The 13420-nt window shown below is 34.6% G+C and overlaps 1 protein-coding gene across 2 annotated transcripts in view; it reads left to right on the top strand.

Annotated features, from left to right (window-relative positions):
* Positions 1-13420, top strand: part of LOC136029389 (zinc finger protein 813-like) — a 31751-nt gene that overhangs the window by 2170 nt on the left and 16161 nt on the right. For both annotated transcript variants that reach the window (XM_065707724.1, XM_065707723.1), the window contains exon 2: positions 9369-9446. In XM_065707724.1, coding sequence (XP_065563796.1) covers positions 9401-9446 — 46 coding nt within the window. In that variant the 5' untranslated portion in view covers positions 9369-9400. The remainder of the gene's footprint in view (positions 1-9368; positions 9447-13420) is intronic.

Below are 13420 nucleotides of genomic sequence, written 5' to 3'. Positions count from 1 at the left end.
CATGACAATTCAACCAGCATTGCCTATTGATCTTCATTTTTGGCTAAACAAGCTACTCAAACAATTAGACTGATTTATACATGGGTGAACTCCAACCCTCCCCCTCTCTGGGGAGGTGGATCTTCATTCCTATTCTTCTTAACTGAATGTCTCAAGTGACCTCTTCTATCTGTTATACCATATAAAAATAAGAGAATTATGTTACTATAGTATTCACTTACAATCAAAATACTAATAATGGAAGCATTCTGTAACTGCATTGCCCTATTCTTTGTGCTATATCTTACTTTATTTTGGCACTAACAAAGAACAGTTCATTATATAAAAAAAGAGGCAGACATATAACCACTAGATATCAAATAAGCTTAAAAAATTATTATTACTATTCTTGAACAAGCTGCAAATGAAATTTTTCTAGTTACTATGGGAATTTTTTAGTTATTTTAGCTACAAAAATTTGTCCTTCATCCTCCTGTAGAACATCTCAATGTTGAATTGATTAGGTGACATAATTAGTGGGTGTGATGGAGTGTGGTGTCCCACTGGTACTTCCATTCCATGTTACTCCACTCCAAATCAACTGCATTTTTTGAAAGAATTAATGGATTCACTAGTGACAGTCATTGGAAAGACTGTTCCAAGTTGAGACAGCACATACTGAGCAAAAGTTTGTCCTCTCTCTGACTGTGGAGTGATGGATAGATTTATTCAAATCTATCCATTTGAATAAAACTAATTTAAACAGACCACAGTTTTTCATGGAAATAAAAAGTGAAGCGAAAACACAAAGATAACCAAAATTTTAGCTTTTTAGATTATGCAATGTATTTCTGCAAAACTGGCTCAAATATACTGACTCATAATATTTCCCTTCATTAAATGAATTCTGTAAAACTTATTTTGTAGAAATTCCGTATGTAGGAATTGATTCCTACATCACAGCTGAACTAGACTTTATTAGGGACATCCTTTTTGGAAATGGGTATCCTCTTTTATTTATTAATAATACAATTTACCATAGACTGAAAAGACACTCCCATAAAATCAATGATAATTTACCATGTGAGAATCCCAATTAGCCCCAAAACATAATTTACCTCCTATATATCCCAAAAATCACTAGGAATCTTAAAAAAGTATATACACAAAATAATCTGTAAGTTGTATTTACCAATAATTTGAAAATCATAAATCTCCTAAATTCTGGTAGAGACAAAACTCCAGTTGCTCACCAAAGAGGTTTCTATTGAATACTGCATGGCTATGGCCAATTCTACATAGGGAGAACCCACCAGAATTTAAAGAAACGCCTACAACAACATAAGGATGATATCACCAAAGCTCTGAATTCTAATATTACTTCTGTTTCCTTTGATTATGCTTTAAGTAGCCATATTTTTGAAAATCCTAGCCACAAAATACTTTTTGAAGAATCAGCCATTATTAGCAATGACCCAGGCATAAAGCAAGTAGTTTGAGAAGCAATTGAAATCAGACTTAAGACTAATAATAATATTTCCTTAAATAGGGACTTGGGAGAATATTCACTAAATGCTCTATGCACAAATTTAAATAAAAGTGACCTCACGAAATTTTATAAAAAACCAATAGATATTAACACAGAACTTGTCACTAATAGACCTACAAGATCAGCAGCTAAAAAACAAGGCTGGCATTAAAAACGTGTTTTTAAATCATTCTCTTTCATATCAATGGATTGCCCCATTTCATCACAATTTATTTATCAGTCCTGTTTGAACTTTGCTGAGGTAAGGATGCTGGGTCTGTTTTGAAAAACTTTTCATTTTAGTTTTGCTGATTTTATCCTGTTGTAAATTGTTTCTTGTTCTATATTTTTGTATTGCTGAGGACAGCCCTTGGACATAAGGCTGAGATTTTTATTCTAAGTTGTTTTCCACTTTCTTGAGAAATTCGCTGTTGTTCTTCTTGTTTCTGGTGTTTGAAAAAATTAATATTCTATAATAAATTTCTGGTAGGCAGTTCAGGTCATAAAAGCTAATTTTCAACTTATTTCAAATTCAACTTCAAATCAAATAATAGAATTAATTAATTTATAGACTCTTAATTTAGAGAGATATATACACTATAAATGCAGATTGTAAAAACTATATGAAGATGTATTGTTAAGTCTTATTATCAGCCATTTCCAGCTAATTAGTTTTTGTAAAAACCGTTTTTATTATGAAACAAATTTCACTTGAAAATTTGAAAACGTTTGTAAATATAAGACCCCAAAAATGATTTGACAAATACCTACACACTGCAGTAAGATAAACAACAGTTTTATCTTACAATTCTACAATGCATCTTCAACTTCTAAAACACAGCTTAAATTAAACAGACATAGTAAACATTCAACAATAAAGCTCACTAAACAAATCTTAAAAATTATAAGTAATAAAAATGCCAATCAATTGGGGTTTTCATTATTATTACTATTATTATTATTATTAAAAAAAAAACACATCACAACAATAATAATAAAGATCCTAGAAGCAAACTTGTTAAGGACCAAAACAACAACAAAAAATTGAAAATGAAGAAGAGAAAAAAAAAGAAAAAAGAAAACATGGGTAATTAAAGCAAATTGAATAAACATTTAGAGAAATATAATATCAAGATTTTAGTACATTGTTATGTAGCATCCGAAAACTTGTGGATAGCTCAGCACTGGAGGGTATTAAATTCCATTGAAGTATAGATTTATAAATTGGGGATCACTGGGTGGAACTAGAGATACACTTGGGGACAATGAAGGAACAGTTGGATGAATGGAGACTGTGGTCTTCAGAATTGTTACTATTAAAATAAGATAATAAGTGGGGAGGAAGATTTTTATGGTAAGCAGAGTATGCAAGGGATAGATTAAATTTTTTGATGATTTGTTCAAAAGGGATAATACCAAAATTGGAGTACAAGTCCTTGGTGGGATATAGGCATGGCAACCAAAAAACTGCTTTGACGGCACAGTTTTGAGCAGATTTTAATTTATTGGTAACTGAAGGATAAGTATTGCCCCATACAGATCCGCAGTATGAGATATATGGGTAAATAAAAGAATAATAAAGGGTGACAAGGATATTGGGAGGGAGAAAATAATTCACACAATTAATCATACTTACCTGTCGCAAAATTATGGCTCTGATATAGGACACATGTGTTACAAATGAGAGGCAGGAGTCTATGTGGACACACAAGAAACTTGGCAACTTTGACCTATGGAAGGAGATTGGTAGAATGTTTTAGGCCAAGTTCTGGCTGAGCTTAATTTTTTTTGTAAGGGGTTCAAAATAATACCACCTGACTTTTCTTGCTGTTAATAGTCATGCAGTTAACGAGACACCACTCCTGTACTCTATTCAGAAGGGTTTGAGTAGAGGTGATGATGGAGGGTAAATTAGGACCGGTGATGAAAAAGTTGCTATTGTCAGCAAAAAGTACTGGGTGCACTTATGGACCCAGATCCATAACCAAATCATTAATATAAAGGAGAAAAAGTATTGGACCAAGAACAGAGCCCTGTGGGACGCCCCTCTGGACAGGTAGGGGATGTGAAGTCACCCTGCCCAGACTCACACTCTGTACTCTACCAGAGAGATAAGAGCCAAACCATGAGAAAGGAATTCTGCAAATCCCTAGGCTATTGAGTTTACTTAATAAAACACTGTGATCAACCATGTCAAATTCCTTTGAAAAATCCAGAAATAAGCCCAATACAGTATTTTTAAGGTCAAGTTGGGAATATATAAACTGTGTGGCATCTATAAGTGCATGATCAGTTGAAAATTTGGCACAGAAGCCATATTGATGAAGCCATATGTACAAATCAAGGAATCTGATGAATGATTCCCAAATACAAAGGGAATAAGACGTCGGAATATAATTCTCTCGAGCACTTTAGATATAACTGGGAGAAGTGAGATTGGATGATAATTGCTTATCTCAGATGGATTGCCTTTTTTATGAATTGGGATAACAATTGCTGGTTTAAATATTTCTGGGAAGACTCCATTGGTCATAGACAGGTTTGCTATGTGCACAATGGGTTCACAAATATAAAAAGATACAGTCCTAAGAATCTTATTACTTATCCCAAAGAAGTTAGGTGTACTACTATTGGAGAGAGATTTGTTAACTTGAAGCACCTCTTTGCAATCAGTTGGAGAGAAAAACATGGATCTGGGATTCTTGCTAGGGTGTACTGACTGTGAGAAGGAACAGGAGTTAGCATTCAGAATATTAGTGAAATGATTATTAAAAGCATTCGGTACTGAAATTGGGTCAATTTATCTGCCATTATGTCCCTAATGTTTATAGGTACAGATCTTGAATTCCTTTTTTTTTTAAGAATTTCATTTATTGTAGACCAAATTTTTTGCAAGTTCTTTTTACAGTGAGAGATTTTTGAATAGTAATAATTTTTCTTTGCTTCCCGGATGAGTTTGGTATATACGTTTTTGTATTTTTTATAATTAGTCAGGTCAATAACGCTACTGGTTTTGCAAGCTAACTTAAATAGGGCATTTTTTCAGTATGAAGTGATTATCAGGCTATTGGACATCCAGGGGCGTATATGGGTAGTTTTTCAGTTTGATTTATGAACTGGAAAGGTTGAACTGAAAAGATCACTCAATCCCTGTGTATAATTACTTGTGGCTGAATTAACATCCTGACAATCCAAAATCTTGGGACCAGTCAAAAGGATTTCAAACAATCCATGAACCGGTTCATATTCATAGTATTATATATTCTATTAGACGTAGGGGTATTAGTTCTATGGTGTTTAGTAGCTGATAGGGAGGGTAAGGAAAGATAGATTGTAAAGTGATCTGACAGGTCAGATAATATTATTTTGGAGGACAGGTGGTTTCCCAGGGAAGTTGATACAAAAATGTTATCAATTAAAGTAGCAGTAGACCTCATAGGATAAACTCTAGTAGGAAAAAGTATTGTGGGAAGAAGACCACTTGAGGTAAATGTTTCAAAGAAGGTATCACAATCATTATTATTGATAACATTTAATAAATTACAATTGAAGTCCCCCAAAATTATTGCCTTCTTTTGTGGTAAATTAATAAAACTAGAAAAATCATCGAACAGATTACAAAAGAAAGGTGTTGGAAATGAGGGTGGTTTATAAAATAACGAAAAAATAAAAGAATTCTCGTCTACACTTATGTCGACAATTATTGAATAAATGCATAGGTTGCGAGAACAAGAATTCACAGTCTAATAGTCTGGTGAACTTTAGACTTGATCCAATGTAAAGAGAAATACCGCCAGAGGACTTGGTTAATTGTCTTTCAATATGAATAGCTTGAAAGCCAGTGAGGGAAAATTCATTAGTATCATCAATTTCTGAAAGCCACGTCTCTGTTATTCCAATTACGTCAAAAGGGCAGTAACCATTTGTTAAAATTAAATCTTTAAAATTAGCCCACTTATCCCGTATGCTTCTGATGTTAAAGCAAATTACATTAAGTTTGGTCTCTTCCATTAGCTTAGGTTTCACATTTTTCACAGGGCTATTTAAGGTGTTGGTAGACAGATTATTTTGGTCATCGTAATAGTTAAAAACAACATTATTGCACAGTGATAAATTCGTGAGAAACGTAAAATCTTGTACAGTACTTGTATAGTCCAATTCCTTCATTTAAGGTTTGGGGTTTTCTTTCCTCTGTTAACAATATCACGTAGAATAGGACATTGTAGGCTATAAGAAACATGGGATCCATCACAGTTAGCGCATTTGGGCTGCATTTGACACGGCGAATCACGTGGTGCCTTGTGAGGACCAGCACATCAAGAGCATTTTGGGAAAGAACTTTTGCAAATCACCTGTAGGTGGTTGGGTGAACGGCACTTGTTACAGTATTGTGGAAGATTATGAAAAACAAAAACTCAAATTGATTCATACTCAATCCAAATACCATCTTTAAAAGCATGGACGAGTGACCTGGCATCCGTAAAACAGAGCTTCACGGAATTCGAGTTGCCAAGACGAGTAGCATCAGTGATCCCAGAGATCTTCTTAAACTAGCGAGTTCAAAATCACTTTTAATGCCTTTAACTAAACCATAGTACTTTTTGGATTTCATTTTCACAATTGAGGAGGGTAGGACAGACTGGGCCTAGACACAGAACTCTGGGGCAGCGGTTTTATCAATGGACACAATCATCTTGTCACCAACAGGTTTAAGCAACAGAATTGATTCATGACCGCAAACTTGTTCCAGAGCTTGTCTGTGTTTTGTAGGATTGCTCAGATCAGGAGAAACCTTGGAGATAATCACTGTGGCATGATTTTCATTGTTGCAAGATGAAAGGGATGGGAAATTGGTTTTGTAGGACACCATTTTAGAAGACATAGTTTTTAACATCTGTTCACAGCTATTTACTTTTGCAGCTAATCTAGAGTATGCTACCGCTGGTATACAGGGGACTTCAGTAGGTACACGAATGACGTAGCAAGGAATATCCAAATCGTCATTATCACACTTACGTAGCAGATCGAGAATATTCTTAACGTTATTTGACGCTGCCTTAGCACCAATACGCTTTGGTGGCTGGATATCATTGTTAACTGTGTTCCAAAATTCCACCTTAGCAGAAGAAATGACTGATCCGTCAAAAAAATCAACGGCACTTAATTATCACTTCCTCATCTATTCCAGATTCGTAATTATACTATGAAATTTAGCATGGGCGAGTAAACCAGTTTCCTATCACCCACCAATCGCATGCTATTGCTGTCTGCATCAGACATAATTCACATAATTCAATAAAAATGCCCAACTCCAATTCTCAACACTCTAAGCTTAATTTAAATAATTTCTTAGACCACACTGCTTTTCCATTTACGAAACAAATAATTGAAGAAAAAACGGGTTTAATTTTTTTAAATAAAGCAGTGACAACAAAATAAAATAAAAACTACACTTTAACTAACAAAAAATAAAAATACTCCGAATATTTCGGCCCCACCTCCGGGAGCCTTTCTCAACGGAAAAAAAAAAAAAACAAAAAGGGAGAAAATTACAACAATTTGTAATTTGTAATGTCGTGGCATTTTTTAAAATGTCTTAAAAATAGTCTTAAATTCATGTCGTGGCATTTTTTAAAATGTCTTAAAAATAGTCTTAAATTATGTCGTGGCATTTTTTAAAATGTCTTAAAAATAGTCTTAAATTGTGTCGTGGCATTTTTTAAAATGTCTTAAAAATAGTCTTAAATTGTTGTAATTTTCTCCCTTTTTGTTTTTTTTTTTCCCGTTGAGAAAGGCTCCCGGAGGTGGGGCCGAAATATTCGGAGTATTTTTATTTTTTGTTAGTTAAAGTGTAGTTTTATTTTATTTTGTTGTCACTGCTTTATTTAAAAAAATTAAACCCGTTTTTTCTTCAATTATTTGTTTCGTAAGCTTAATTATAGTCCAAAAATAAGGTTAAATGACTTATCGTTTCGAGCTGAATTCAGTTAACTTTATCCCTCATCTATGCGTCTTATAACTAGATAAAAAAAAAAAAAATCAAGAAAACAAGTTTTTCAAAAAAAGTAAAGAGTTTGATTAAAACAAAAATTAACAGAAATAAAATAAAATAATCTTCCAAGCTAAAAACTACCATTAATCACCATCAATAAATAAATGAAATCCAAAATGAACAGAGATTACAATAAATAACCAACCCAAACTAAAAACAAGCAAAAATTAACATGACTAGGCCTGCATGTAAAAAGCCATCTTGCAAAAAGTGGGGTGGCATAATAGCAATGCTACTTGGCAGTTTTCATGGTGTAGTAAAATTTGTTGGCAGATTCTGTCTGAAATTATCAGTGCTTTGACTCTCCCTGAATTTCTGAGGATGTCCGAAAAAATCTCTGTTTTCTAGAAAAAAAGTCAGATCCCCAAAATTCCCATTTCATTCAGGGTTGCCACCCCTAGTGATTTATCACTAGTTACTATCCACCCCTATCAACTATCACTTTCATTTAACTTGACATTTTTTTTCATTACTTTCCTAAGTTTTTGTCTCAATTATTTACTACATATCAAAAACTGGATAAGATTATTGAATTACTGACCTTTCTTAGTATGCTAGTAAAAGCATAATGTTTATACGATTAAAATATTAGCATGAACATATTAAATAATATTAGCATTAATATTAGCATGTTGGTGATACAATGGATAGACAATATTTTATGCTTCGTGTGCCCATTCATCTTTTGACACTTACTGGTATCTGCAATGATCCCTGGTAAAAATTTAACTTGGATCCAGCACATCACTTTCAATTGGCCAAAGGATATGCCAGAAACTTGTCATAGAGGGTTTCAGGTGTTGTTAACAGTATGTAAATTTAAAATTTGCTGCACTCTACATGGCAAAACTATTTAAATTGATAACCTACTTGTTCAGAAAAGATAGAAAATTCTGACTGTGAAAAATTGAGTTTCTAGATGGTATAATAGAGTAATATAGTAAATTGAGTGTTAAAGAGTGATTGACTTACCCATGGCCAAGATTAAGGTCTTCATGTCTAGTTTTTGGACATACTATATTGAAATCAAAGATCTTGACTGAGATTAGACAGTGTCTGAGTACCAGGTGTCTTACCCTAGCCAAAGGCTCAATGAAAAAATTAGAGGGGGTTTAGTGCTCTTTGGAAAGAATCACAATGTATCTGAAAAGAACATTAAAGCTGTTAATATTAAACTTAATTTAAAATCGTTGCAGAATCTTAAAGTAATAACATGTAGCACAAATTATATTTTCCATGTATTTTGTGTTTGTTGAAACAAATTGTTTTTTAAAGCATCACATGTACTCATTGAAACAAATGGGTATGTATGATGGTTGTTTATGGGTAGTGGGTTGAAAGAAGAATTCTGTACTACAAGACACATAAGAAATATAATTTGGGATTGGCTATTTGGGTTTTAAGCATTAAACCATGAATAAATCTTTCATTTATAGAGTTAAACCAAATTTTCCAACCCAACTGTTTTTGGCCTAGAAAATTTATTAACATAATAAGCTAACAGCTGTATTTTTCTTTTTTAGCATGAAAGTTTATTCTAACTTACAATCCAAAACTAGTTCTTAAATACAGTTACATCAAAAAAAGTCAGATTTCTGATGCTTTTGACAGCTGAAGGAGTTGAACCTGTGCTCTCACCTGTATTAAGATAAAATTTGCTTTTCAATGGTTAAAAGCCATTATTAACCATTACAGATTTTGTATTTTTAGGGACTATTGCTTCTACTCTCCTGATTAAAATCTTAGTGCCATGTTCAAGTGTGGATGATAGTATCTTACCTCTTTTAATTTGCATTAATTCCATTCCAGGTTCTTTTGTGGATTTGCCACAACTACCAAAAATGGCTGAACATATCGTGGTTTCTGAGGATTCTTGCATTAAAAATGGTAAGTTATATTGTTAAATGTGGACACATTTTGCCCACATGTGTGGGTACAATGTTGTTTTTTTTTACCTAGGCACTGCATATAGAAGGAGTTGTCATAGCAGCATTGAAGACATCTTATTTCATCAGAAATTGAAAGTTCCAGTGCCTTCTCAATAATCAAAAGTGATTGGAGGGCAACCAGCCCCCTCTGCCCTCATACCCGTCAGTACCCTGAACACATTCAATGAAAATTTTGACATAGCCATTTTGTTCAGTGTGGTTAGAAGGTTTATTAATTATTTCTTTGAGGATGACAACCCCCCCCCCCCTCCTGAGCCTTTAGAGCAAGGGTTTGTAAGTTATGCCCCAGTGGCATAAAAGGTTTTTGTTGAAAGGGTAGGTGCATTAACTTCAGTGGGGGCTCATTTGATTGCAAGTCCAAAGCTTTAATGGCTTTTTTAAGAGTTAAAGTGTCTGTAGGGCAACCAGCCTCCCACCCTTCGTATCCTATTTTTCTCAAATGCATCCAATAGTTATTTTGAGATTACTATTTGTTCAAAATATGATCTAAATATAATATAAAAAGGCCTTCAAGGGTTGACACAAGCTCCAGAATCTGGGGGCAGGTGTTTTAAGTCTTTTCCCTAAAAGAATCTATCAAAATTGTCAGATAGCCATTTAGTTCATAGTAGTCCAAAGAGGAATATATTTATGCCTTGAGGGTGGACACAGCCCCCCAGAGCCCAGAGGCATCATGCATATGGCCCTTGGGGTATATATGGTTTTTATGGAACAGATGGTTGTATAAAGTTCAGGTGGGGCTGGATGGGTGTCAAAATTTCAAGGGATTCTTTTAAGAATCAAAAGTGAATAGAGGGCCACACCTCCCCCTCTCACTCAAGCCTATCACTCCCCAAACATGTTTAATGAAAATTTTAAAAGAGTTTTTGTTCAGCATTATTGAAAGATCCAGTAATAATATCTTAGGGGAAATCTGCCTCCTCACAACAAAGGTTTAAGGTTGTAAGTTAGGTAATTCACTCATTGTTTACATATGGGTATTTATGATTGAGAAATGTATGCGTATTTGAATTTAAGCTTCCAAAAGATGAAGGCCATTTAGGTGAGCCTTTCAGAAACCGTTGAGGGGGGTGTTGGACTAAAGCAAAATACATTGAGCATATACAGATTGTCAAAACAGTATAACTCATGAATGATGAACTATATTAATTTGGAAATTTCAAGAAATGATAGAAGAGAAAATCAAAAGGGCAATATTAGCATGCTACCACTACTATTATAGCTACCACCACTACTGTTACTACCACACTTCTCCATTTTTAATATTGAGGGAAATTTTAGCTAAATCAAAAGATGAATGCTTAAAAGGGAAGATCATCTGACCAAAAAACAATATATGCATGCTACTATAACTTCTACATTTACTACTACTACTATTACAACTACTAATTGTCTTGCTACTACTTCTAAGGCTAAGAGCATTGAGAGGAAAATCTCAAGAAGAATATACACATACAAAGTATTAAAAGGACAGATCAGGACAGATTGTCATAGCAATGGCTAATTGTATTAAGTTGAGACTTCTAGGACTTAATGAGAGGATTGTTCAACTAACCAAAAGGCAATACGTTAGTACTACTGCTATTGCTATTAATACTACTGGTAGCAATACTTGTAGGTCTACTACTACTGTGCAACTATGCCTAAGGGTATTAAAGTAAAATTTTCAAGGAATTTTGCGGGAGAAAGCTGAACTGATAACCAACATGCTGTCTGTAGTTAGGTTGTCAAAATGCTTAACAGTCATATTGTAGGAACAGTTTGGTGTTCCAAATTGAATACAAAAGGACTTGTTGTTTGGGATGTAGAACTAACCATAAGAGTGTCCAGCATATTATTTTGATTTTCTTTCAGTGTAATGCAAATTATGCTTATGTGTCTCAATATCCACAGGGACTATATCCGAGATTTTAATAGTATATTCCGTATTTGATATCGGAATTACTTGTAGGAGTCCATCATGGGTTCTGATAATTCAGCTTCCATTAGATTACTTTTACCTTTGTCTTCCTTCCCCATGATTATGGAATAAAAATAAGGCTATTTGCTTACATCTATATGAACTTACTTTCTACAAATGCTAGTTCACAGCATGCAATTTATATTTGCTGTTAAAAAGCCATGGGTAACATATCAAATCGGGAACTTTTTCAAAAATAACAAGAGCTTATATGGCACTCGTGATGGAGTCAGAAGAGCCAAGAGCTCATATGGCATGAGCTTTAGCAAAATTCTAAGAATCAATATATTCATTTAAAAGGAAAATCAGAGCCTTAATGCCGATCGGGATTTAAAACAAGAGCTTTCAGCCCCCAGATGGTTGAATCGGGGAAAATAACTTTATCAAGTCAATTTGTGCAGGTCCCTGACAGGTCTACCAATTTTTATCGTCCTAGCACATCCAGAAGCACCAAACTCGCCAAAGCACTGGACCCCCCTCTAACTCCCCCAAAGAGAGCGGCTCCAGTCCGGTTATGTTAATAACATATCTATGACATTTGCTTATTCTACCTCGGAAGTTTCATCCTGATCTCCCCACTTTAAGTGTTTTCCAAGATTTCCGTTTTCCACCCCTGACTCCCCCCAATTTCACCAGATCAGGTTGGGATTTCAAATAAAAGCTCTGAGACATGGGTTCCTTCTAAATATCAAATTTCATTAAGATTTGATCTCCCGTTCTTAAGTTAAAAATACCTCAATTTTTCTAATTTTTCCGAATTCCCCCCTCCCAACACCCCCAAAGAGAGTGGATCCCTTCCAATTATGTGAATCATGTATCTAGAACTTGTGCTTATTCTTCCCATCAAGTTTCATGCCGATCTCTCCACTCTAAGTGTTTTCCAAGATTTCTGTTTTCCCTCTCCAACCCCTATGTCCCCGGATCCGATTCGAATTGAAAATCGAGCATCTGAGACATAAGATATTTCTATGTATTAAGTTTCATTAAGATCTGATCACTCATTTGTAAGATGAAAATACCTCAATTTTCACGTTTTCCAAGATTTCCGGTTTCCCCCTCAAACTCTCCCCAATGTCACCGGATCTGGTCAGGATGTAAAATGAGAGCTCTGAAGCATTAGATCCTTCTGAATATTAAATTTCATTAAGATCTGATTACCCGTTCGTAAGGTTACAAATACCTCATTTTTCTGAATTACCCCCCTTTCTAAATATGAAATTTCATTAAGATCCGATCACTTCTTTGGAAGTTAAAAATACCTCATTTTTCTAATTTTCAGAATTAACCTTCCCCCAACTCCTCCAAAGAGAGCGGATCCGTTACGGTTATGTCAATCACGTATCTAGGACTTGTGTTTAGTTTTTCCACCAAGTTTCATCCCGATACCTCCACTCTAAGCGTTTTCCAAGATTTTAGGTTTCTCCCTCCAAATCCCCCCAGTGTCACCGGATCCATTCGGGATTTAAAATAAGAGCTCTGAGACACGATATCCTTCTAAAGATTAAATTTGATTAAGATCCGATTACCCATTCGTAAGTTAAAAATACCTCTTTTTTCTAATTTTGCCAAATTAACTGTCCCCCCACTCCCCCCCCCCCTCTGCCCCCAGATGGTTGAGTCGGGGAAACGATCATTTCTAATTTCATTCGGTCTGGTTCCTGATATACCTGCCAAATTTCATTATCCTAGCTTTTCTAGAAGTGCCTAAACTAGCAAAACCAGGACCATCAGGCAGACAGACCAACAGAATTTGTGATTACTATATGTCACTTGGTTAATACCAAGCGCCAAAAAAAATCATTAGCAAGAAATTACTATTTCTTTTAAGAATAATTTTGGTTGAAATCAACAGGGATTGTTGCGGAGGATTTCGAACTCGACAAAAGAAATTATTTGCATCCTAATTCTACTGCTTCCACTTATTCTGCGTCTACTATCATTATTAGTTCTAA

Source organism: Artemia franciscana, chromosome 7, assembly GCF_032884065.1.
Source record: "Artemia franciscana chromosome 7, ASM3288406v1, whole genome shotgun sequence".
Taxonomy (NCBI): Eukaryota; Metazoa; Arthropoda; class Branchiopoda; order Anostraca; family Artemiidae; genus Artemia; species Artemia franciscana.
This window is presented reverse-complemented; position numbering and strand designations above follow the sequence as displayed.